Source organism: Paramormyrops kingsleyae, chromosome 1 (genome assembly GCF_048594095.1).
Source record: "Paramormyrops kingsleyae isolate MSU_618 chromosome 1, PKINGS_0.4, whole genome shotgun sequence".
NCBI lineage: Eukaryota > Metazoa > Chordata > Actinopteri > Osteoglossiformes > Mormyridae > Paramormyrops > Paramormyrops kingsleyae.
Genome location: NC_132797.1, coordinates 7815175 through 7832962, shown reverse-complemented (window position 1 = coordinate 7832962; position 17788 = coordinate 7815175). Strand labels below are relative to the sequence as shown.

General features: G+C 45.3%; 2 protein-coding genes across 6 annotated transcripts; one reads left to right on the top strand and one right to left on the bottom strand.

Annotated features, from left to right (window-relative positions):
* The first annotated feature begins 529 nt into the window (after positions 1 to 529).
* dhtkd1 (dehydrogenase E1 and transketolase domain containing 1) lies at positions 530 to 10011 on the top strand. Its single transcript, XM_023808882.2, has 17 exons — positions 530 to 842; positions 1888 to 2040; positions 2309 to 2520; positions 2743 to 2937; positions 3037 to 3306; positions 3510 to 3681; positions 3833 to 4031; positions 4118 to 4430; positions 5189 to 5273; positions 5365 to 5504; positions 6994 to 7144; positions 7551 to 7657; positions 7932 to 8096; positions 8183 to 8265; positions 8375 to 8541; positions 8688 to 8773; positions 8900 to 10011. The coding sequence occupies exons 1-17, from the start codon at positions 689 to 691 to the stop codon at positions 8999 to 9001; spliced, it is 2754 nt and encodes a 917-aa protein (XP_023664650.2). The 5' UTR covers positions 530 to 688; the 3' UTR covers positions 9002 to 10011.
* A 95-nt stretch (positions 10012 to 10106) lies between these two features.
* Positions 10107 to 15323, bottom strand: nudt5 (nudix (nucleoside diphosphate linked moiety X)-type motif 5). Of its 5 annotated transcripts, none has more exons than XR_011985124.1 (9): positions 15171 to 15316; positions 14974 to 15038; positions 14733 to 14800; positions 14259 to 14311; positions 14068 to 14175; positions 13326 to 13421; positions 11051 to 13188; positions 10896 to 10949; positions 10107 to 10459 (listed from the first exon to the last, which is right to left on the bottom strand). XR_011985124.1 is itself a non-coding variant. In XM_072706306.1 (8 exons), the coding sequence occupies exons 1-8, from the start codon at positions 15031 to 15033 to the stop codon at positions 10350 to 10352; spliced, it is 660 nt and encodes a 219-aa protein (XP_072562407.1). In that variant the 5' UTR covers positions 15034 to 15316; the 3' UTR covers positions 10107 to 10349. The 5 variants fall into 5 exon arrangements, 1 of the variants encoding a protein (XP_072562407.1); XR_011985116.1 differs by having other exon boundaries at positions 15201 to 15316; XR_011985140.1 differs by lacking the exon at positions 14259 to 14311 and having other exon boundaries at positions 15171 to 15323.
* Between the last annotated feature and the right edge of the window lie 2465 nt (positions 15324 to 17788).

The following is a 17788-nucleotide window of genomic DNA, read 5'->3' as shown; positions in this document are numbered from 1 at the left end:
AGGACGCCTCGGCTGCTGTATCGCTGAATTTAAACGTGACAGTTGTAAAAAAAAAAAAAAACCCGCTGTTTATGCCTTAAGAGATTCACTTTAGTCTGACCGACATTAAAAAAGGTGACAAAATTAAAAGAATACATGAAATTATCTTAACTTATGTAGTTTTTACTAATACCATACAATAATAGAATGACCTTGAAAAGTTTGTATTAAAACTTCAGAACTGTTTGTGTACTGTTAATATGTTACGCAGAAATAAAAAGGGACTGGAACCCAATACTCGATTATCATTATTTACTAAGTCAAACATAATTACATTTTTATAAAATGGGACTTTGGAGGACATTACACATTAGTAAGCAAAGGGAATAAAAATGTAAAATGTAACAGTCGTCTGTCACGTTTTTGTCCCCTTGCGGCACTGCTTAGTGGCCGATGGCCCCAGGATCCACTGCGCTGCGCTGGCTGACCGGGACAGCGAGTGGGCCAATAAGACGAGGCCGTGCGACCGATTCAACCAATCGTGGGCCGAGGAAGCGTCGCCACCCATTGTTTCGGCGGAGTGTGGCTTTTCTGCCGTGTGTTGTATAAGCCTGCCCGCGGTTCTTATTATACGTCTATATACAGCCATATATATGTTAAAGCAGTGAACCAAGGCCGAGCTATCAGCCTTCGTGATCGCTAAACTAGCATGCATCTAGCCGGCAGGCCCTGTCTCCGCTTAGCTCGGCCGGCGCTGAGCGCCCTGTATCACACCGAGAAGGGGGTTTATGGCTACAGACCCAGGGGAGCCGGTCCCGGAGAGAAGCAACAGGAGACCGAACTCAGCTCCTCACTCATCCAAGGTTGGGGGATCGTACGGGGGGTGTACTAACACTTCAAAATGCTTATTTCACACGCTTGTTTTTACTGGCCTAATGTGTAGCTGGCTGCATCAGTCATTAAAATTAGTATTTTTAAATGTTTTTTTTTGTTTGAAATGACCATAAATGTTTATTATTTATTAATTTAAAACGATCATTTAATAATCTCAAGGTGATTACGTGAGATTACCGCACGTATTAGATGAGGGGTTTACAGCATAAAGTGAATTTTGCTGTTACATTTTTCATGACAGTGACACGCATGTAAAGGAGTGTTTCACTGAGTGTCACACGACAGCGCTTACAGCGCTAATGTTACGTTCATTCGATCACTGAAGTATCAAGCTTTCACATCGATTTCACTCAGACATACATAGCAGGGTCGTAGTTAGGGATGGATGGATGGATAGAGGGGTGATTCTACTTGGGGGCGATGGCAAACATATAAAAAGCTATTCGTGACTTAAGCCAATAAATACACATTTATATGGCGGGGGGTTGGCGTACTAAAACATTGACCTCCCCTGTATATAGGCATTGTTGTACAGCATTATGTTCACACGCACATTCTCGTTTTTTAAGTGATAATCGGAGTTCTGTTCTTCATTATCAACACAGAAAACTTACATTTTCAACGTGACAACCTGAACTAAATTGCATGTAGCACTAGGGGAAGCGTCTTTGGAAGACTTGGAATAGTATTCCTTACGCACAACGTTGCAGTCGTTTTGTTATTAATTAATGGTAGAAATTGTATTCACGTTTTCTCAGAAGTGTTATGTTTACACCGCGGTACTGCCATGAAAAACGTAACCGCACAGAAATATTTGTGCTGTAATCGCTGATGCGTGTCAGTTCAGTTTTTATTAATGTTAAGATTTATAAACATAAAAAAATTCTAATGTGAATTTATTGGACAATACATGCGTGAGTGTTGATTGACAAATATGTGTGTTTTTTCTGAGATTTATTGATAGTTTTGTTGTTTACACTGTCAAATATGTAACGCTGTTAACCAACCCTCCAGATCATGGACTGGCACGGCTGGTCGAGGCGTATCGGGAACACGGGCACAAGTCAGCTAAAATTAACCCCTTACTCCCGGAGAAAGGCGTCGTCGACAATGTTCCTGAAATCAGCATTTTAACCGAAACGCTTCGGGGTCCCTTCAACACCAGCGGTGCGGGTCTTTTTTAAATTCTTTTTTTGTACATGACTGTGTTAATGTAGCTGAATTATAAACCTTCAAATGTGATAAAATGTTAGATTGTAGCCAGCTTCTACTGAGTTGTTTATTGTTAATTAGTAACAATTTTGTGCCTATTCAACTACTTCTCAGTCTGAGAATGCTTGAACTTGGCCAGGAAGCTGCAGTATGTCCCCTAGTGATTTATGAATATGAGAGCTACTTGTGAAGAATTGCATCTCAATTCCTCTTATCCTCGAAGGCCTAAGACATTTTGGCAAGCCAGAAGCGTCCCTCGAGGATGTCACCGCTTACCTGCACCATACCTACTGCGGTCGGGTGTCTGTAGAGACCAGTCAGCTGCAGACGTTGGCTGAGAGGGAGTGGGTGGCCAACCGGTTCGAAGAGCTGAAGAAGGAGACGTTTTCTCCTGAAGAGCGCAGGCAGCTGGCCCGGCTAATGCTACAATCTCAGGTATGACGGGAACCTCAGTGTCACCCATGTCCCTGGTCATGCCAAACATGCATTCGCTGTCCTATTGAAATATACGTCTCACCCAAGAAGGCTGAAAGTCTGTATACTACATTTTATCTATTGTGTAGCGATCTAGGCCTGAAGACATAATTTGGTTATAAATTCTAAATAGTTTCTGATCCATCTGTATGAATTTTGTTTGTACTTTTTTTTTTATCTCAGGAATTTGACCATTTTCTGGCTACCAAATTTGCCACAGTGAAGCGGTACAGTGCCGAGGGAGCAGAGAGCATGATGGGATTTTTCTTTGAGCTGTTCCGCCTGGTGTCATGCAGTGGGGTGACAGACATCATCATGGGGATGCCCCACCGTGGGAGACTGAACCTCCTGACTGGGCTCCTGCAGTTCCCTCCTGAGGTCAGACACCTTGTCATATAAATATATTATTGTGAAAGTGGTTCCTTTGAACAGGTTGGTATCTGGATCCTGCCTCATATCGTGCCTCATGCTCACCAGCTCATGTTCAGGAAGATGAGGGGCCTCAGCGAGTTTCCTGAGAACTCCCCATCCATCGGGGATGTCTTGTCCCACCTGACCTCCTCAGTGGAACTGGACTTCGGGGCGGGGAAGCCTCTGCACGTCACCATGTTGCCCAACCCCTCCCACTTGGAGGCCATCAACCCGGTGACCCAAGGCAAGGTCCGTGGCAGGCAGCAGGTCCGGCAGGAAGGGGACTATTCATCAGACAGCAACGCCCAGCCCGGGGACAGGGTCATGTGTTTGCAGGTACAGGGCATATGACTTCACGACTTTCTACACCTGTGTCATTCATGACATCAGAACCACTACCTGTCCGTAGTGCATATAAATACAGTGTTTATGCTATGCAATATAAACTGCAATATAAAATCATTTTAATGTTTAATAATAAAACTGTACCTGCTTATAAGTAAAGGTGTGCTGCTTCTCCCTTATTTCCAAAATTGCAGGTGCACGGTGATGCCTCATTCTCAGGCCAAGGCATCGTTCCTGAAACATTTACCATTTCAAGCCTCCCACATTTCAGAGTCGGTGGAAGCATCCACCTTATTGTAAATAACCAAGTGGGTTATACCACGCCGTCCGAGAGGGGGAGGTCATCTTTGTACTGCAGTGACATAGGTGTGTAAGACGTTTTAGTACATTTTCATAACCTTCTACAAAGTCCATGAGTGACATCTGATACTGACAGTATCTGTAATGGGGAGAATAGTTTGTTATTGGCTCATTAATGACTCGTTAACTCGTTATTGACTTGCATCTTCCTGCACAGGTAAGATGGTTGGCTGTGCCGTGGTCCATGTGAACGGCGACGACGCGGAGGAGGTCTTGCGCGCCACGCGTCTGGCAGTGGAGTACCAGCACCGCTTCCGGAAGGACGTGATCGTGGACCTCCTGTGCTACCGACAGTGGGGCCACAATGAGCTGGACGAGCCCTTCTTCACAAACCCAACCATGTACAAGATCATCCGGTGGGTCTCTGACCAGTACCAGGCCACTGCAGGACCACTTACGGAGGTTTTCTGACACTTCGGTCCGGATCATGATTTCTTCTTAGCTCCAGGAAGAGCATCCCGGACACGTACAGCGACCTGCTGATCTCAGAGGGCCTGATGACGGAGGCGGAAGTCGTGGAGATCAAGACGTCGCACTACAACATGCTGAACGAGCGGCTGGCCAACATGACGCTCTACAGTCCGCCGCCGACCAACTTGCAGGGCCGTTGGGGCGACCTGGTGGAGCCGCAGCCGCGCATCACCACGTGGGACACGGGCGTGCCGGCACCGCTGCTGCAGTACGTGGGCGCCAAGTCCGTGGAGATCCCCGAGGAGATCCAGCTGCATAGCCACCTCGGGAAGACACACATGCAGGTATGAAGCAGGGGTCTCGTCCCTGGAAGAGCAAAGCCGATGGAAGGAACACCAGCGAGTGAGGAACGGTACCATGCCCAGTACGTCGTCTGAGGCCATGGCTGAACAAGCCAAGATGGATTCGTTTTGTTATTGCAGCCTCAAAACAACATTTGATTATTAAAAATTTGACTATGAAGACGAGGGCTGCACGATATTACATTGCAATTATATAGCACATGCACAGAAATCACCAGGGCTTTACATGGAGTCACAATATGCCTCTGATTAATATTTTAGGTGCGCTACTCATCTGCTTACCAAAAATGTGGCTGTAAGTAAACATCCGTTAGTACCGAAAAGCTGGCGTCTGGACAAAGGTTTACCGGTTTTCTTTGAAGCCCAGGTGATTATTGCACATGCGCCGTATAATTGCGATTATATCATGATGCGTTATCGTGCAGCCCCGATGAAGACCTAGGTTTAGAAGAATTAGCTACATCAAAAATAGCTTTAATTAGTCTTTCTTTTCTTTACCTCAGTTAAAATCGTTGGCTTTTTATGTAATGAGTGATACATTGTAGTTAATGATACAGAGCTGGATTATTTCGAGCTGTAGATCACAGTCACATAAGACTTCTGACTTACCTCTTGCGGTCTTGTAAGTCTTAGCTTGAGGATGTACCAGTTGTAGCACCCCTTCGTCCTCCCTGTAGTCCTGCGCTCTGGTCCCGAGGCCTTAGTCAGATGACTGTAGGCCTGCATGTGTTTTGACACAGGCCCGGCTTCAGAAACTGGAAGATGGGACTAAGCTGGACTGGTCCACCGCTGAAGCCATGGCGTTTGGGTCCCTCCTGTGTCAAGGTGGGTGGGGTTTCCGTGGCGATGATACAGCCTGTAGTCTGTAGTGATCTTTGATGTAATTATCTGCCTGTGTCACCCCACTGCTCTTAAGGGTTCAACATCCGCATCAGTGGGCAGGATGTGGGTCGCGGGACCTTCAGCCAACGGCACGCCATGGTGGTCTGCCAGGAGACCAACGACATGTACATCCCGCTGAACCACATCACGCCCGAGCAGAAGGCCTTCTTGGAGGTGCCGTCTTCTCTCCCCCCGAGCTCGTGGTACTGGGTAGCATGTGTCGCATGGAACCTCTGAGGGTGCTTTTCCACCGCACCAGGTTCCGTGCTTTCGGTACTTCAAGGTGTCGGATTTCCACTGGCGTAAAAACTGGTACCAGCGCCAAATGACATCACAGCACAAGGGCAGGTATTTTGTACTGAATTCGAAAAATGGCTGTAGTATATTATAGAGCTGGACAATGTACAATATTAATACCAACATTGCATGTTATGCACATGCAATTCTCACATGGCTAGTCAGCTAGATTAAGATCAGGCTTTTTCTTACATTCATACTGTACGGACATTATAGCCCAGGGGGTTTAACTTTTGTTAACACATTTTTACTCCATCATAGGAAAAAAAGCATAGCAAGTTTTGCAATTTTAATGATTATTCCTTTTCAAGATTATTTAGTACATGTTTTAAAAATCAGTTTAAAGTTTTGCTTTTGCATGAGCGCTGCATGCGTTCTCCGAGACAATCGTAATCATTTCCATCCTTGCTGTTTAAATCACTCCTAGATGGGTTTGTGAGAAATTTATTTTTAGCTCCCTTTTTTGCTTTATAAATATGCCAGTATTTATTACAACAAAATCACATCGAGGTATTTGATTTTTGTTTTCCAATATCGTGCAGCACAAGTATATTATGAGTGGTGGCTCTAAGGTAGGGATCTGTGCTGGCAATCGGAAAGGTTGTTGGCTTGAATCCCGTGAATGCCAGGAGTGATTCTACTCCATCAGCCCTTGAGCAAGACCCTTAACCTGCAATTGCTTAGTCCTGGGTACGACGTTAATCTACATCCAGCCCTGCAAGCAGGTCCTCCAACATCCAGAGAAAATTTGGGGGTCGGTGGCAGGATTGGCGCTCCAGCCACGGAAAAACTCACACTGGTCCATTTGGACTAGTGTGGTGCTGAGGTATCGCCCGCCACACGGCTGCCCACGGGTTCTCATCCCTGAGGTGGTTCCTCGTGTGGTGGGTGCAGCAACGCACTGTATCAGTGCATGTTCCTTACCTCTTTCTAGTTTATTGTAGCAAATACTTGTTTATATTCTATCATGACACCCTGATCTTTTTCTGGTTCTTCCAGTCAGATCTCAGTTAAAGCTTGGGTCTCTTCATTTGTCCACACATACATTATTGTTACTTTTGTTATTATTTTTAATTCGTTTATCGTTTCCAAGATGGTGTTTGTATTGTGATTAGAGGCAGGCTATTTGCATAACCAACCGACAAAGAAAGTGTTTGCCCACCCCAAAGTACTGAAGTCGCAAAAAAGTACCCCAGCTGGTTTGGAACTTCTCAGTACTGGAACTTTTGGTACTGGTATTGGACTGGAAGTCAAAGGAAAAGGGAAAGTACCCAAAGTGTGGTACCTGGTGCAGTGGAAAAGTGCCCTGACAGGTGGGACGGTGACCTGGCTGAACGTGGCATTTTTGGGACCTCCTCTTCCTCAGGTGTGTAACAGCCCCCTGTCTGAGGAGGCCGTGCTGGGCTTTGAGTACGGCATGAGCATCGCCCTGCCCAAACTCCTGCCCATCTGGGAGGCCCAGTTCGGGGACTTCTTCAACGGGGCACAGATCACCTTCGACACCTTCATCTCAGGAGGTATCGGTCATTAGCGAAGCCTCTGTCCGGCTGAATTCGTCCTTCAGATTTTGCTGTGCTTCTCCTACAGTGCATTTGTTCTTCTGATTCTGTGAACAAAATAAGAGAAACTGAAAAAGACAGGAATTTAATTTACAGTTACATCATCCTTTGTCATTTCTGGCCTGTTGTAAATTCCATGTGCCGTCGGCAGGAATTGTGGAGCTGAGGGTGGTTTCGTGATAAACGGGAAGAGGAAGTTGTCGTACTTACCTTCCATATTTCGGTTTGTGGACCATTGGCGAGCTTAGCAGTCATGTTTTGAAGTTGAGGTTTTGCAGGTGGCCCCATTTAAAGCTGCCGGGGTGTGGGCGGGGGGTGGGGGACCCGACCCGGCCCGGTGTTCCAGATCTCTCGGCTCTTCCAGGCGAGGCCAAGTGGCTGCTGCAGAGTGGGTTGGTCATCCTGTTACCTCACGGCTATGACGGGGCCGGGCCAGAGCATTCCTCCTGCCGCATCGAGCGATTCCTGCAGGTGAGCGTGTGCGAGAGCTGGTTTGCATTTTCTGGGGCCACTCCCAGATATTCTAAGAAACTGTTAATAGCTATTGAGGGGAGTGAGATGATCATAACTAGCTGGCTTGTTTGCAGAACATGCTGCTTCAGCATCTCCTAAATAATGAATAATTATTTGATATTTAGTATAGTGACTGTTTGTGGCCAACAGGGGGCCCCCAAACCTCAGGGGCCCCATGCAAATGTGTGGCTTGAGTGGTGGTAAGTACCTCCCTGTGGTCCTGTGGCCCCAGATGTGTGACAGCAAAGAAGAGGGCGTGGACGGGGACAGCGTCAACATGTCGGTGGTGAACCCCACCACCCCGGCCCAGTACTTCCACCTGCTGCGACGTCAGATGATCCGAAACTTCCGGAAGCCACTCATCGTGGCCTCGCCCAAGATGCTGCTTCGCTTCCCGGTAAAGCCTGCAGATGGCGCCCTTTGACCTCCGGGTATGTCAGCGGACCAGGCTTTATGGCTGTACTGACCACCCTTGTCTTCCAGGGTGCTGTGTCCAGCCTGGCACATATGGCCCCTGGGACAACCTTCCGTCCCGTACTGGGTGACCCGTCCGTGAACCCATCCAGGTGAGATCCGGGGTCGGAGGTCGCACGCCTTTGGGTTGGGATCGCTATGCCGTGAACGTGCCCGGTGAGCATGTGAGCTTCTGCTGAAATGGCCTGCAATTCCACGCAGAGTCCAGCGGGTGGTGTTTTGCTCAGGCAAACATTACTATGCCCTGCTGAAGCAGATGGAAGCATCGGGGGCAGCAGAGGGTTCGGCGCTGATCCGGTTGGAGGAGCTCTGCCCCTTCCCCCTGGAGGCCCTGCAGCAGGAGCTCGGCAAATACAGCAGCGCCAAAGGTCCAGTCTGCAGACCCTGCATCACCATGCATTAGACTGCTTGACTACATCTGTGGCAGGATGTTTTGGGTCTTTTCTTATTTCTGCTTAGCTATTATGGGTCAGTGGGCATCCCCCAATGACTCTGAACTCGTGCTCTCTCACAGAGTTCATCTGGAGTCAGGAGGAGCCCCAGAATATGGGCCCCTGGTCTTTTGTGGCCCCCAGGTTCGAGCAGCAGCTGGCCCGTAAGGTAAGTTCTCAGCAGCTTCCTAAACGCACCTCGTTTAACGTGGCGTCACTGTCTGTCACTCCGTCATCTTACCGCTGAAAGCCAAGTGTTGATGACATCACGGTTTGTGGCCCCTCTTGCACGCAGCTCCGTTTGGTCAGCCGGCCGCCCCTCCCTGCTCCGGCCGTGGGCATCGGGACCCTGCATCAGCAGCAGCACGAGGTCATCCTGAAAGCCACCTTTGCCTGAGGTACTCCTGTGCAGCGCCCCCTGCTGGACATACAGCTGCCTGCACTACTCAGGGGCTCAAGCAGCCAATAAGATGTTACTAAAAGTCTGTGTCACTTTGATTGAGGAGCACTTCAAGGTACTTGCTGGAGCAGAGGAAATGTGATGTGAAGTTAAAAATTCGAGAATCAGGGACTAAAAGATGATGTGAATGAAACTAAGGGGAGGATCCATATTGGGTCTCGTTTCCTTTTCGTGAAGAACTCAGAAACCTGCTGACTTGCTGCTGAGAGAATTCAGCAAGTGAAGTTTTTAAAAACTGAAGTCTCACATCTTGAGGCATTAAAAAAATCAGGTCAGATTCATCTCCATACTGTACAGTCTTGTGCTTCCATATACAACATAACCTGTGGTGATCAGTATGAAATCGGTCTGAATGTTTGCTTAATGTTTTAAACACTAAAAAAGAATCACTAAACAAAAAGGCCAGAACACTATTTCTAATTAGCTATCATGTGACTAATGGCAGAATTTTACTGCAGTAAAGCATTAAAAAATTAGCATCATTTGCCTTAAAAATGGGTTGCAAAATTAAAAGCATTACTTTGTTCAAAGGGCATACTAGGCCTAAATAGCATGGTAATTACAATGAAAGTTAACTCCTTAGCATTTTAAAGATGCTGTGAATATATGCACCTCAAGATTTTTATCGTAGTTTCTATTTAATTTGAGTGATTCACAGTGTTTTATCCTTTGTTGTTCAGTACACAAGCAAAGTTCTCTTCCAAATTTTTAATGTATTATTCTTTCCATAGCGTGTACTGAGTCAAGCTGCTTTGTTCAGACACAGAAAGCAGTCGGTGCAGTGCTCGGCTCCTGAGCAGTGTGCTTTAGGGCGTAGCCAAACAAGTCCTAAAACCTGGACCTTTTCTTCGTGTAATCCCTGCCTACCATGCTATGGAAGGTTAGAAATGTCTTGTTACTTCAGTTGTTGGAAATTTAAAAAAAAATAAAAATTTAAATCCTGTTCATCACGTTTGCCTGTGTCACAATTCCTGAAGTAAACAAACTTGTTCGACATCCAGAACACAAGTACAGCCATTCAGGAAAATAAACTACACAAATCTTTAAGATCACTCATCAAGTCAGTGAGCAGATGTTTATTAATTCATGCAAGACGGACGCGTTTACAAAACATACCATGTTGTTTTACTTAAAAACAGCTTAACAGCTATCTGATACAAAACAAACATACTAAAGTTCTAAATACTGTCTGTCTGAACTCAGACTCAAAGCACCTAAATCAAGGTCCATGATAAAGTGTTTCCCCTGAAATTAGATTTCGGGTTCCTTCCCACAAGGGTCACCCTCACTGTTTCAGCACAGGAAGCTCGCTGGGCTTGGCGACCGCTTGCGTCATACCCATGGCGTACATGTACACCTTGCAGTCCACAATAATGTCTTCTTTCTGCAGCAGTTCTGGGTTTAAGGAGACAGAGGAGCACAGTAAACAGGCAGTCATTCACATGGAAATGCGCAGGCCTACGTTCTCCGGGCCCAGTGTTTACACACAAGAGCTGGATATTTCCAGTTAAGGCTACTGGGACCGATGTGATGAAGTAAACCCACTGTGCTGTTAATCTCTCAAACATGGACACAAATCGTCAAATAATCATGGGTCTAACACTCCTCTGCTTTAATTATTAATGTGCACAAATCACCTTGCATGCATTTGGTTTGTACATTTTTTATCTGAAGTGGTTCCCATCCATGGCATCTGACAAATCTTACTAGCAGGTCATCAGAGTACATTTTAAATGCTGTAAGCGATATTCCTTTGAATATTACCCGGCACGCAAAACTGAATCCTGCCACACTGCCATGTCTACACATTCACCGCCAAGTGAAGACTTACCATCGACTTTCTTCTGGAACTCGTTGAGAGGTAGAAGTACAACTTCAACAAATTCTGCAGGGCAAAATGATTATGGATCAGTGCCGAAAAATGTACATCATGAATCAGTCTAAAGGAAATTCACCTAAAGAAACATAGAAAAAATGAAAGCATACCTTCTTCACCTGAAAAAAGATGAGAGACAGCGTCAGAAGTGAACAGCAGGCTGTAAATATTACATCTCTTGTACTTGGTTACTCGTTTGTTCTAATAACTCATGTTTTTCAGCAGCAGCCAACATCTGAGTAAACCAGAGATCTACAGTGCCCAGCATAAATGAGTATACCCCAAACGATTTCAAAGTCATCTGTCTCTCTTTAGATCTCTTTATGAGATCCTGCACCAAAAATGATTCCAGCAAATCTGGTTTATTGGTTGCAGATGAGTTTTATCAGTGCAAACACACAAGACTGGAATACTTTTAACACAATGATTTTTAGACCATGGTGAAAAAAATGAGTACAACCCCAATGGAGGTCTTAGGAAAAAAATGTGATAAAATGCTAAAAAGGAAGGCTGGAGAACAAGCATTGCTCAGACCTTGAGGACCGTGACTTGAATAGCACTGTCCTACTCTGTCATTACACAGGTGGCCCCGAGATCACTGACAATTAAGAGGAGTATTTAAATTAAATCCCCTCCCATTCAACGCTGACAATAATGGCATCACATGGAAGAGAAATGTCACAAGTCATTTCCTTACACAAAAAAGGTCAAAGCTATGAGAAAATGAGTAAGACATCAACTCATCAGCTGGAACACAGTAGCAGAAGTGATTCAGAAATTCAAAAAAAAAACAAACTTATGGCAAAATCTCCGAGACGTCCAGGCCGACCACAAAGCCGTGGACACAAGCGTTGAGAAAAATCACCGTGCAAGTGCATCACAGTTGGGTAAAGTGTGTCCCGTGACAATTCAACATTCGCTGCGGAGGAGTGGTGAACACGGGTGTCGTCCGCAAAGGAAGCCACTACTGAAGCCCACGCAGATGCAAGCCCAGCCAATTGTGTCGGGGAACTGCAGTTCACTGACGGCACCATGAATTCACACATATAGTGCTCGATACTGACAGCAGATGCTACCATCATGCCCTGAGTCACTAGGCCCTCTCTCAACGTGACAGTGAGCCAAAACACATGCATCTAAGCCACTGCTGCATTTCTGAAGAACACAGTGAACGTGATTCAGTGGCCAAGTATCACCCGACTCGAGCCAACAGAGCGTCATTCCCCATCCAGCATCCAGGCTCTGCAAGCGCTCGTTCTCCAAGAGCGGAGAAAGACAGGCGTGGCAGTATATCGGCCACTTGTTCATTCCATGTCTAGAAGAGTTAGTACCATCCTTAAAAATCAAGACCACACGAAGCATTATATCCGGTGGAATTTGTTGCAGGGTGAATTCATTTTAATTCATTATTTTTCTTATCCTAATCATGTTGGTGACCAAGCTTTTGTGTGTAAATGGAAAAATGTTTAACAAAACTCAGTTTTGTCAGAATTCTGTTAATTGTTCTGGGGTTCATTGAGAAATGGGTAAAAATGTTCAAGGCGTTTACTCGTTTATGCTGAGCACCATACTTCCTGCCATTTCCCCGTTATCTCTATTTACAGGCCTCTTAATCGTAATGAAGAATATAATCAGAATCACTGTAGTAACCGGCTTTAAAGCAAAATAGCAAGTCCAGTCTGCTTTGCGGATTTTCTTCTAAGATTACATCACTGCTGTAAAGTTTTCAAATCCAACAGTTTGTGCTGCTCCCGGCTCTTCTTGCCAAGTGTTTGAAAACAATGTTTTGCTTCTGTACCACCAGGACATTGTTCTGCTAGTTTTTCTGTGTAACCAGAAATGCTGCTTTTAAACTGCTTCTACCAGTTTGTAAATAATGAGCTGGTTCCAGGTTCCTGAATGAAGCCAAAAACCAAAGCAGAGTGGTTCTGTCACACTGTCTTGCCACATTGGAGGGTTAGAGACATCATTGTAAGAGCCAAACCCATAGGCCAAATCCTGGACCATAGCAGTACTGCTGGTCCTGAGGTCCAGCCACTGCATCCCAGCCACGGTATGCTAGCCACTGCATCCCAGCCATGGTATGCTAGCCACTGCATCCCAGCCACTGCATCCCAGCCACTGCATCCCACAGATGTCACCTCACCCAGCTGCTGTGTAGGATTGAGGTTCTCAGGATCATCGCCATTGATGTTAACCATGACGACATGAGTGGTGCAGTTCGACAGGCCAGGATCCAGGCATGACACTGGGAAATGACAAAAAAAAAACCTGTAGAATGACATGACGACTCCCATACATACCAACCCTCCACACTTCACTTTTGCCCTGAGGTTAACGCCCTGAGACGGAGTCAGAGCGGCTTAAGAGGAGGAAACCGGCTACCTGGGGAAGTGCCCACCACCTCTCCTATGTACCCCGTCTCCTCCTTCAGCTCCCTCAGTGCCGCCGCTTCCATGCTCTCGTTCTCGTCCAAAAGCCCTGCATCACGACAGATGTCCTACTTTTTAAAAAAGTTTATTTGTTTAGCAGACATACATTTTTCTTTAGAAAGCAGAGCAAGTGGGACTTAATAAGGGCCCTGCTGAAGGGCCCAACAGTGAATTCGCTCTGCTGACCCTGGGATTTGAACCTGCGGCTTCCTGAACACAGGCACAGAGTGCTAATCCAGTAACCCCCCACCCCCCCATTATTATTAATGGAAATTATTTGTATTAGCAAACGGGACACCCACTGAGGACCTGCCTGGTCATCAACTTTAATACCAGCAGGGCACCGACCTGTGTGTGGCCCCCTGTCCCATCTGGGCAATGTCGCCCACTCCGCATAGCCCATGGCTTACTATACATTCTAGATAGTTCTGTCTATGCATTATGAAACCTTGGTGGTTCCAATTAAGATAACTGATTATTAATATTCAGCAACAAGCCAAGGACTGGAAAACATACAACACACACTTGCCATAAGGAAAAAACATCACAAGCAAAAACCTGACGTCATTTTGGGATTACTACAGCAGATTAGTCGTGGTTTATCTTTTAAAAGGCCGCATTCTGGGCTTAAGCTGCTTAATGCACACACTGACATCAGTAAACAGTCACTGCTTCCGGTTGTGCAATCGTGCTACCTGCTGGGAACTCCAGGGTGTGACGGCCCATCGGCGGCCGAAACTGCTTCACCAGCACCACGCAGTCTATGTGGAGGGTCCTTTTCAGGATGGCGATGATTCCCACGCCTGTGAACAGACACACTGATACTTAGCGCGATCCCCCCGCACCTCTCAGCGCGCGCGGCTGCCTCTCCACCAGCGAATCGTACCATCAGCGCAGGAGTCGCGCTTTCTCGTGGTCCTCTTTGCGGTTTCCCAGATCCTGATTAAAATGGAAATTGCATATATTTATCGCCATTCGGTAAAATTTACACGAATGAATTTCGCTTTCGTTTAAGAACAGGGTACTTAATCAATTCCAATGAAGCCATTATTTTATTTCCACTAATCACATCGCGATGGAGTAGTCTTTCAAATCAAGTAAAGACAGGAGATAACGCTCCGTTCAAACACTGTGCCCACTGTGTTGCTTGAGTGTATCTGTGTGCGTCGTACATTTCTAAACTGAGACACCAGACTCACTGGATAAGATAATAATGTCAACACTCCTACCAGGACAAAGGCCAAGTTTTACCCTTTAACAACGCTTAACTGAGTAGCCTAACCAGATTATTTTTGAGACGAAATCGCAAGTCACAAGCTCCGTTTCATCACCAGAGGTAAACAACTGACACAAACAGTACCTGGTTGTCCCACCGCCGTCCACATAGGTAGTTTTTTCCATCTTGAGCCATCTTCCCTCTGCTATAACCTATTGAGTATAAAATGAAAAAAAAAACCTTGTTATTGAATGAATAAAGTGTCCATAAGATCACTGTATGATCAGCTGCAGAGGGCCATAATGTTACTTGAACCAGCGAGTAGCGGCACCCCCGAGATTTCCATGCACACATAGTCGGCTAAAGCGAGATCGGGTGGTCCCACCTCCTCCTTCACTACGTGACACGGAGCGGCTCCTTTCCCAGCGCCGCGGTCGCCGCTCATCTTCCCTGCAAAGTTTCTGGATGCTTATATTTAACAGACTAAAGCAAATTTACAAAAAAGCGAAAGCAAACAATCCGGAAGCAGACACAGTGCTGTGCAGACGAAGGACTAAGTACTGTCTGAGCTGCTGACTTTACCTTCATATAGCGCTTTTACCTATACAGTACCTGTGCGAAACACTCAGAAACACCCAGGACTCATGCGTCCGGACAGTCGCAGCCCTGTCATCACGCCTCCTGCGCTTCCTCGTTGGTTTCACTGTACTGTGCAGATTTTCCTGCGCTGCTGCCCCCTGTCGTAACGGAGTGTAAATACAGTAAATTAATAAAAAAATAATCGAACCAATCAAAGCCAAGAGTGGCTCGTTCCGTTACTCGTCTTACCAAAGCGCAATGGATATTCTAGACAGCTTACCATTGCGGACCAGTACGTAGATCTGACTTGGTTTCGAAAGTCCGAACACTTCCAAGACAGCCTAAAGCCGAGATGCGTGATGCGAGACAGCCATTTGAAACTGGCTGAAACTTATTTGAAAAAATAGTTTGTCGCCTGACCCTGCTCACTAATGCTGCATTTCACCATGAAATATAATGATTATAAACCTTCAAAAAATGTTTTTTATATTGTTGAGTACCGCATAGCGGTATTTCCCATTTATACTTTAAATTCATTTTTCTTATATCAATTAATATGCCTGTTATAATACACATTTTAGTCGTGTCCCCAAGTTTTCACACAGTCCTGACACTCTAATACATTTCTGCCCCTAAAAAACTGGCAAATTCCACAAGTAGCATGTTCAACGAGAACTGGAATCATCTCAGTCACCTGAAGGCGAAATGAAAACCAAAAGTAAATTCTCCCACTTTCCTGTATTTTTTGATGATATTGTAAATATGTCTGAGGCGATCGATCTCAAGTCCTGTTACCCAAATATTTCTTAGATTAGATTTTATTTATTTATTAAAATATATTTTTACTAAATTACTTGAATGTTCTCGGTGTTATCATACTATTAGCTTTGATGACATATAGCATTCATTTGCTAATTTTATGCTAAAATTCAGTCCTGGTAACTTTCTTAACTACAAATGCGTGCAAGTTGTACTTTTGTCTAACACCAACGACGACGTAAGTAGATCATGCAAATGCCACGGCAGAGACTCAAACCCCGGTCTTTCAGGTGTGGGCGCCAACCACCGTACCATCCCGGAAATCTGATCACCCAAGGCATTTTCTAATACACTGGATTGTCTTTTTCATCTTTTAAATTGTTTAAATGTAACTTTATATGTGAAGTTATCGGTGAGTTACATAACGCTTGCCTCCACAATGCGAGCAAAATTTTTAAGATGAACGGTGACTTTCAACCACTAGGTGGCACTGTAGAGCAAGGCAACATTTACTGAATACTTAGATTTGTAAAGCATTCATCCATTTTAGATACCGCTAATCCAGTGCAGGGTGACGGTGAACCCTGAGACTATCCCAGGAGGCACAAGGCAGGGACACGCTGTACAACATGCCTGTCCGTCACAAACAAACACTTATACAGTCTATGGTCGATATGGAGACACTAGTTCACACTTGTTTGGACTGGGAGGAAATTTAAGTAAATGAATAAATAACAGTGTGATATTCTGGAATCCTTAAGCCAATATAACCAACGAATTTAGAGTCACTGATACAATTAATCGATTTAAGAAATGTTAAGAAATGTTTCAAAAACAATATATACAGATGTGGCTGTTGGTACCGCATGACTTTTCTGACAAAAGCAGTACCTTTGAACAAAATTGAAACTGAAGTATTTTCTTTATTAGACCCATTTGTCATTTTCACATTTAATAGAACAGAGCCCTAATATTTGATTTGCTACAGAACAAGTCATTCTAAAAAATAAAACAAAATGAAAATGACTTGGACACAAATACTGGTCCACATTACTGCTACTTTCTGTAGCTCTCCGTGAGATTTCTGCACTTCTCGACGGGTAGTTTGCTGCACTCTTCTTGAGCAAACTGCTCCTGGTTTGTTGAGTGCCTATTGCCAGTTGCCCATTCAGCTCTTTCCACTGATGTTAAATCAGGTTCAAATCAGGACTCATGGCAGGTCCCTTCAAAATGGTCCCACCCTCCATTCTGGGGTGCTTTTGGGTCATTATCCTGCTGGAGAACCCATGACCTGTGACCGAGAGACAACTTTCTGACAGTACATTACGCTCTGAAATGATATTCCTCTGATCTCATTCTTCCACGCACTGTTGCAAGACACCCCGCTCCAGAGGCAGCAAAGCATCCTCATAACCTCACTGAACCTCCTCCACATTTTGCTGTGGGTATGAGACTGTTCTCCTTGTACACCTCTTGCGTTTTACTGGAAACATACAGTTGCTGTGATTTACCAAAACGCACCAATTTAGTTTTGTCAGTCCAAAGGATGTTCTCCTCGAAGGACAGTAGCTTGTCCATGTGCAATTTGGAAACATCCAAGCAAGCTTGTACATGTTTTATTCTGAGAAGAGCGGAATTTCTCGGTCTATTGGCACGACGCTCATTTTCATTCACATTTCTCCTGATGGAGCGACTTGAAACCATTGTACCCTGACAGTGAAGCTCACCTTCAATTTGTTTAGAGGTTTTTTTTGGTTCTTTCTCCACTATTTAAAGTACTTTTCATAATATCCTTGGGTCAAGTTTCGTCTTGCAACCATGACCAGCAAAGCTGGCTACAGTACTGATGCCTTAAACTTCTT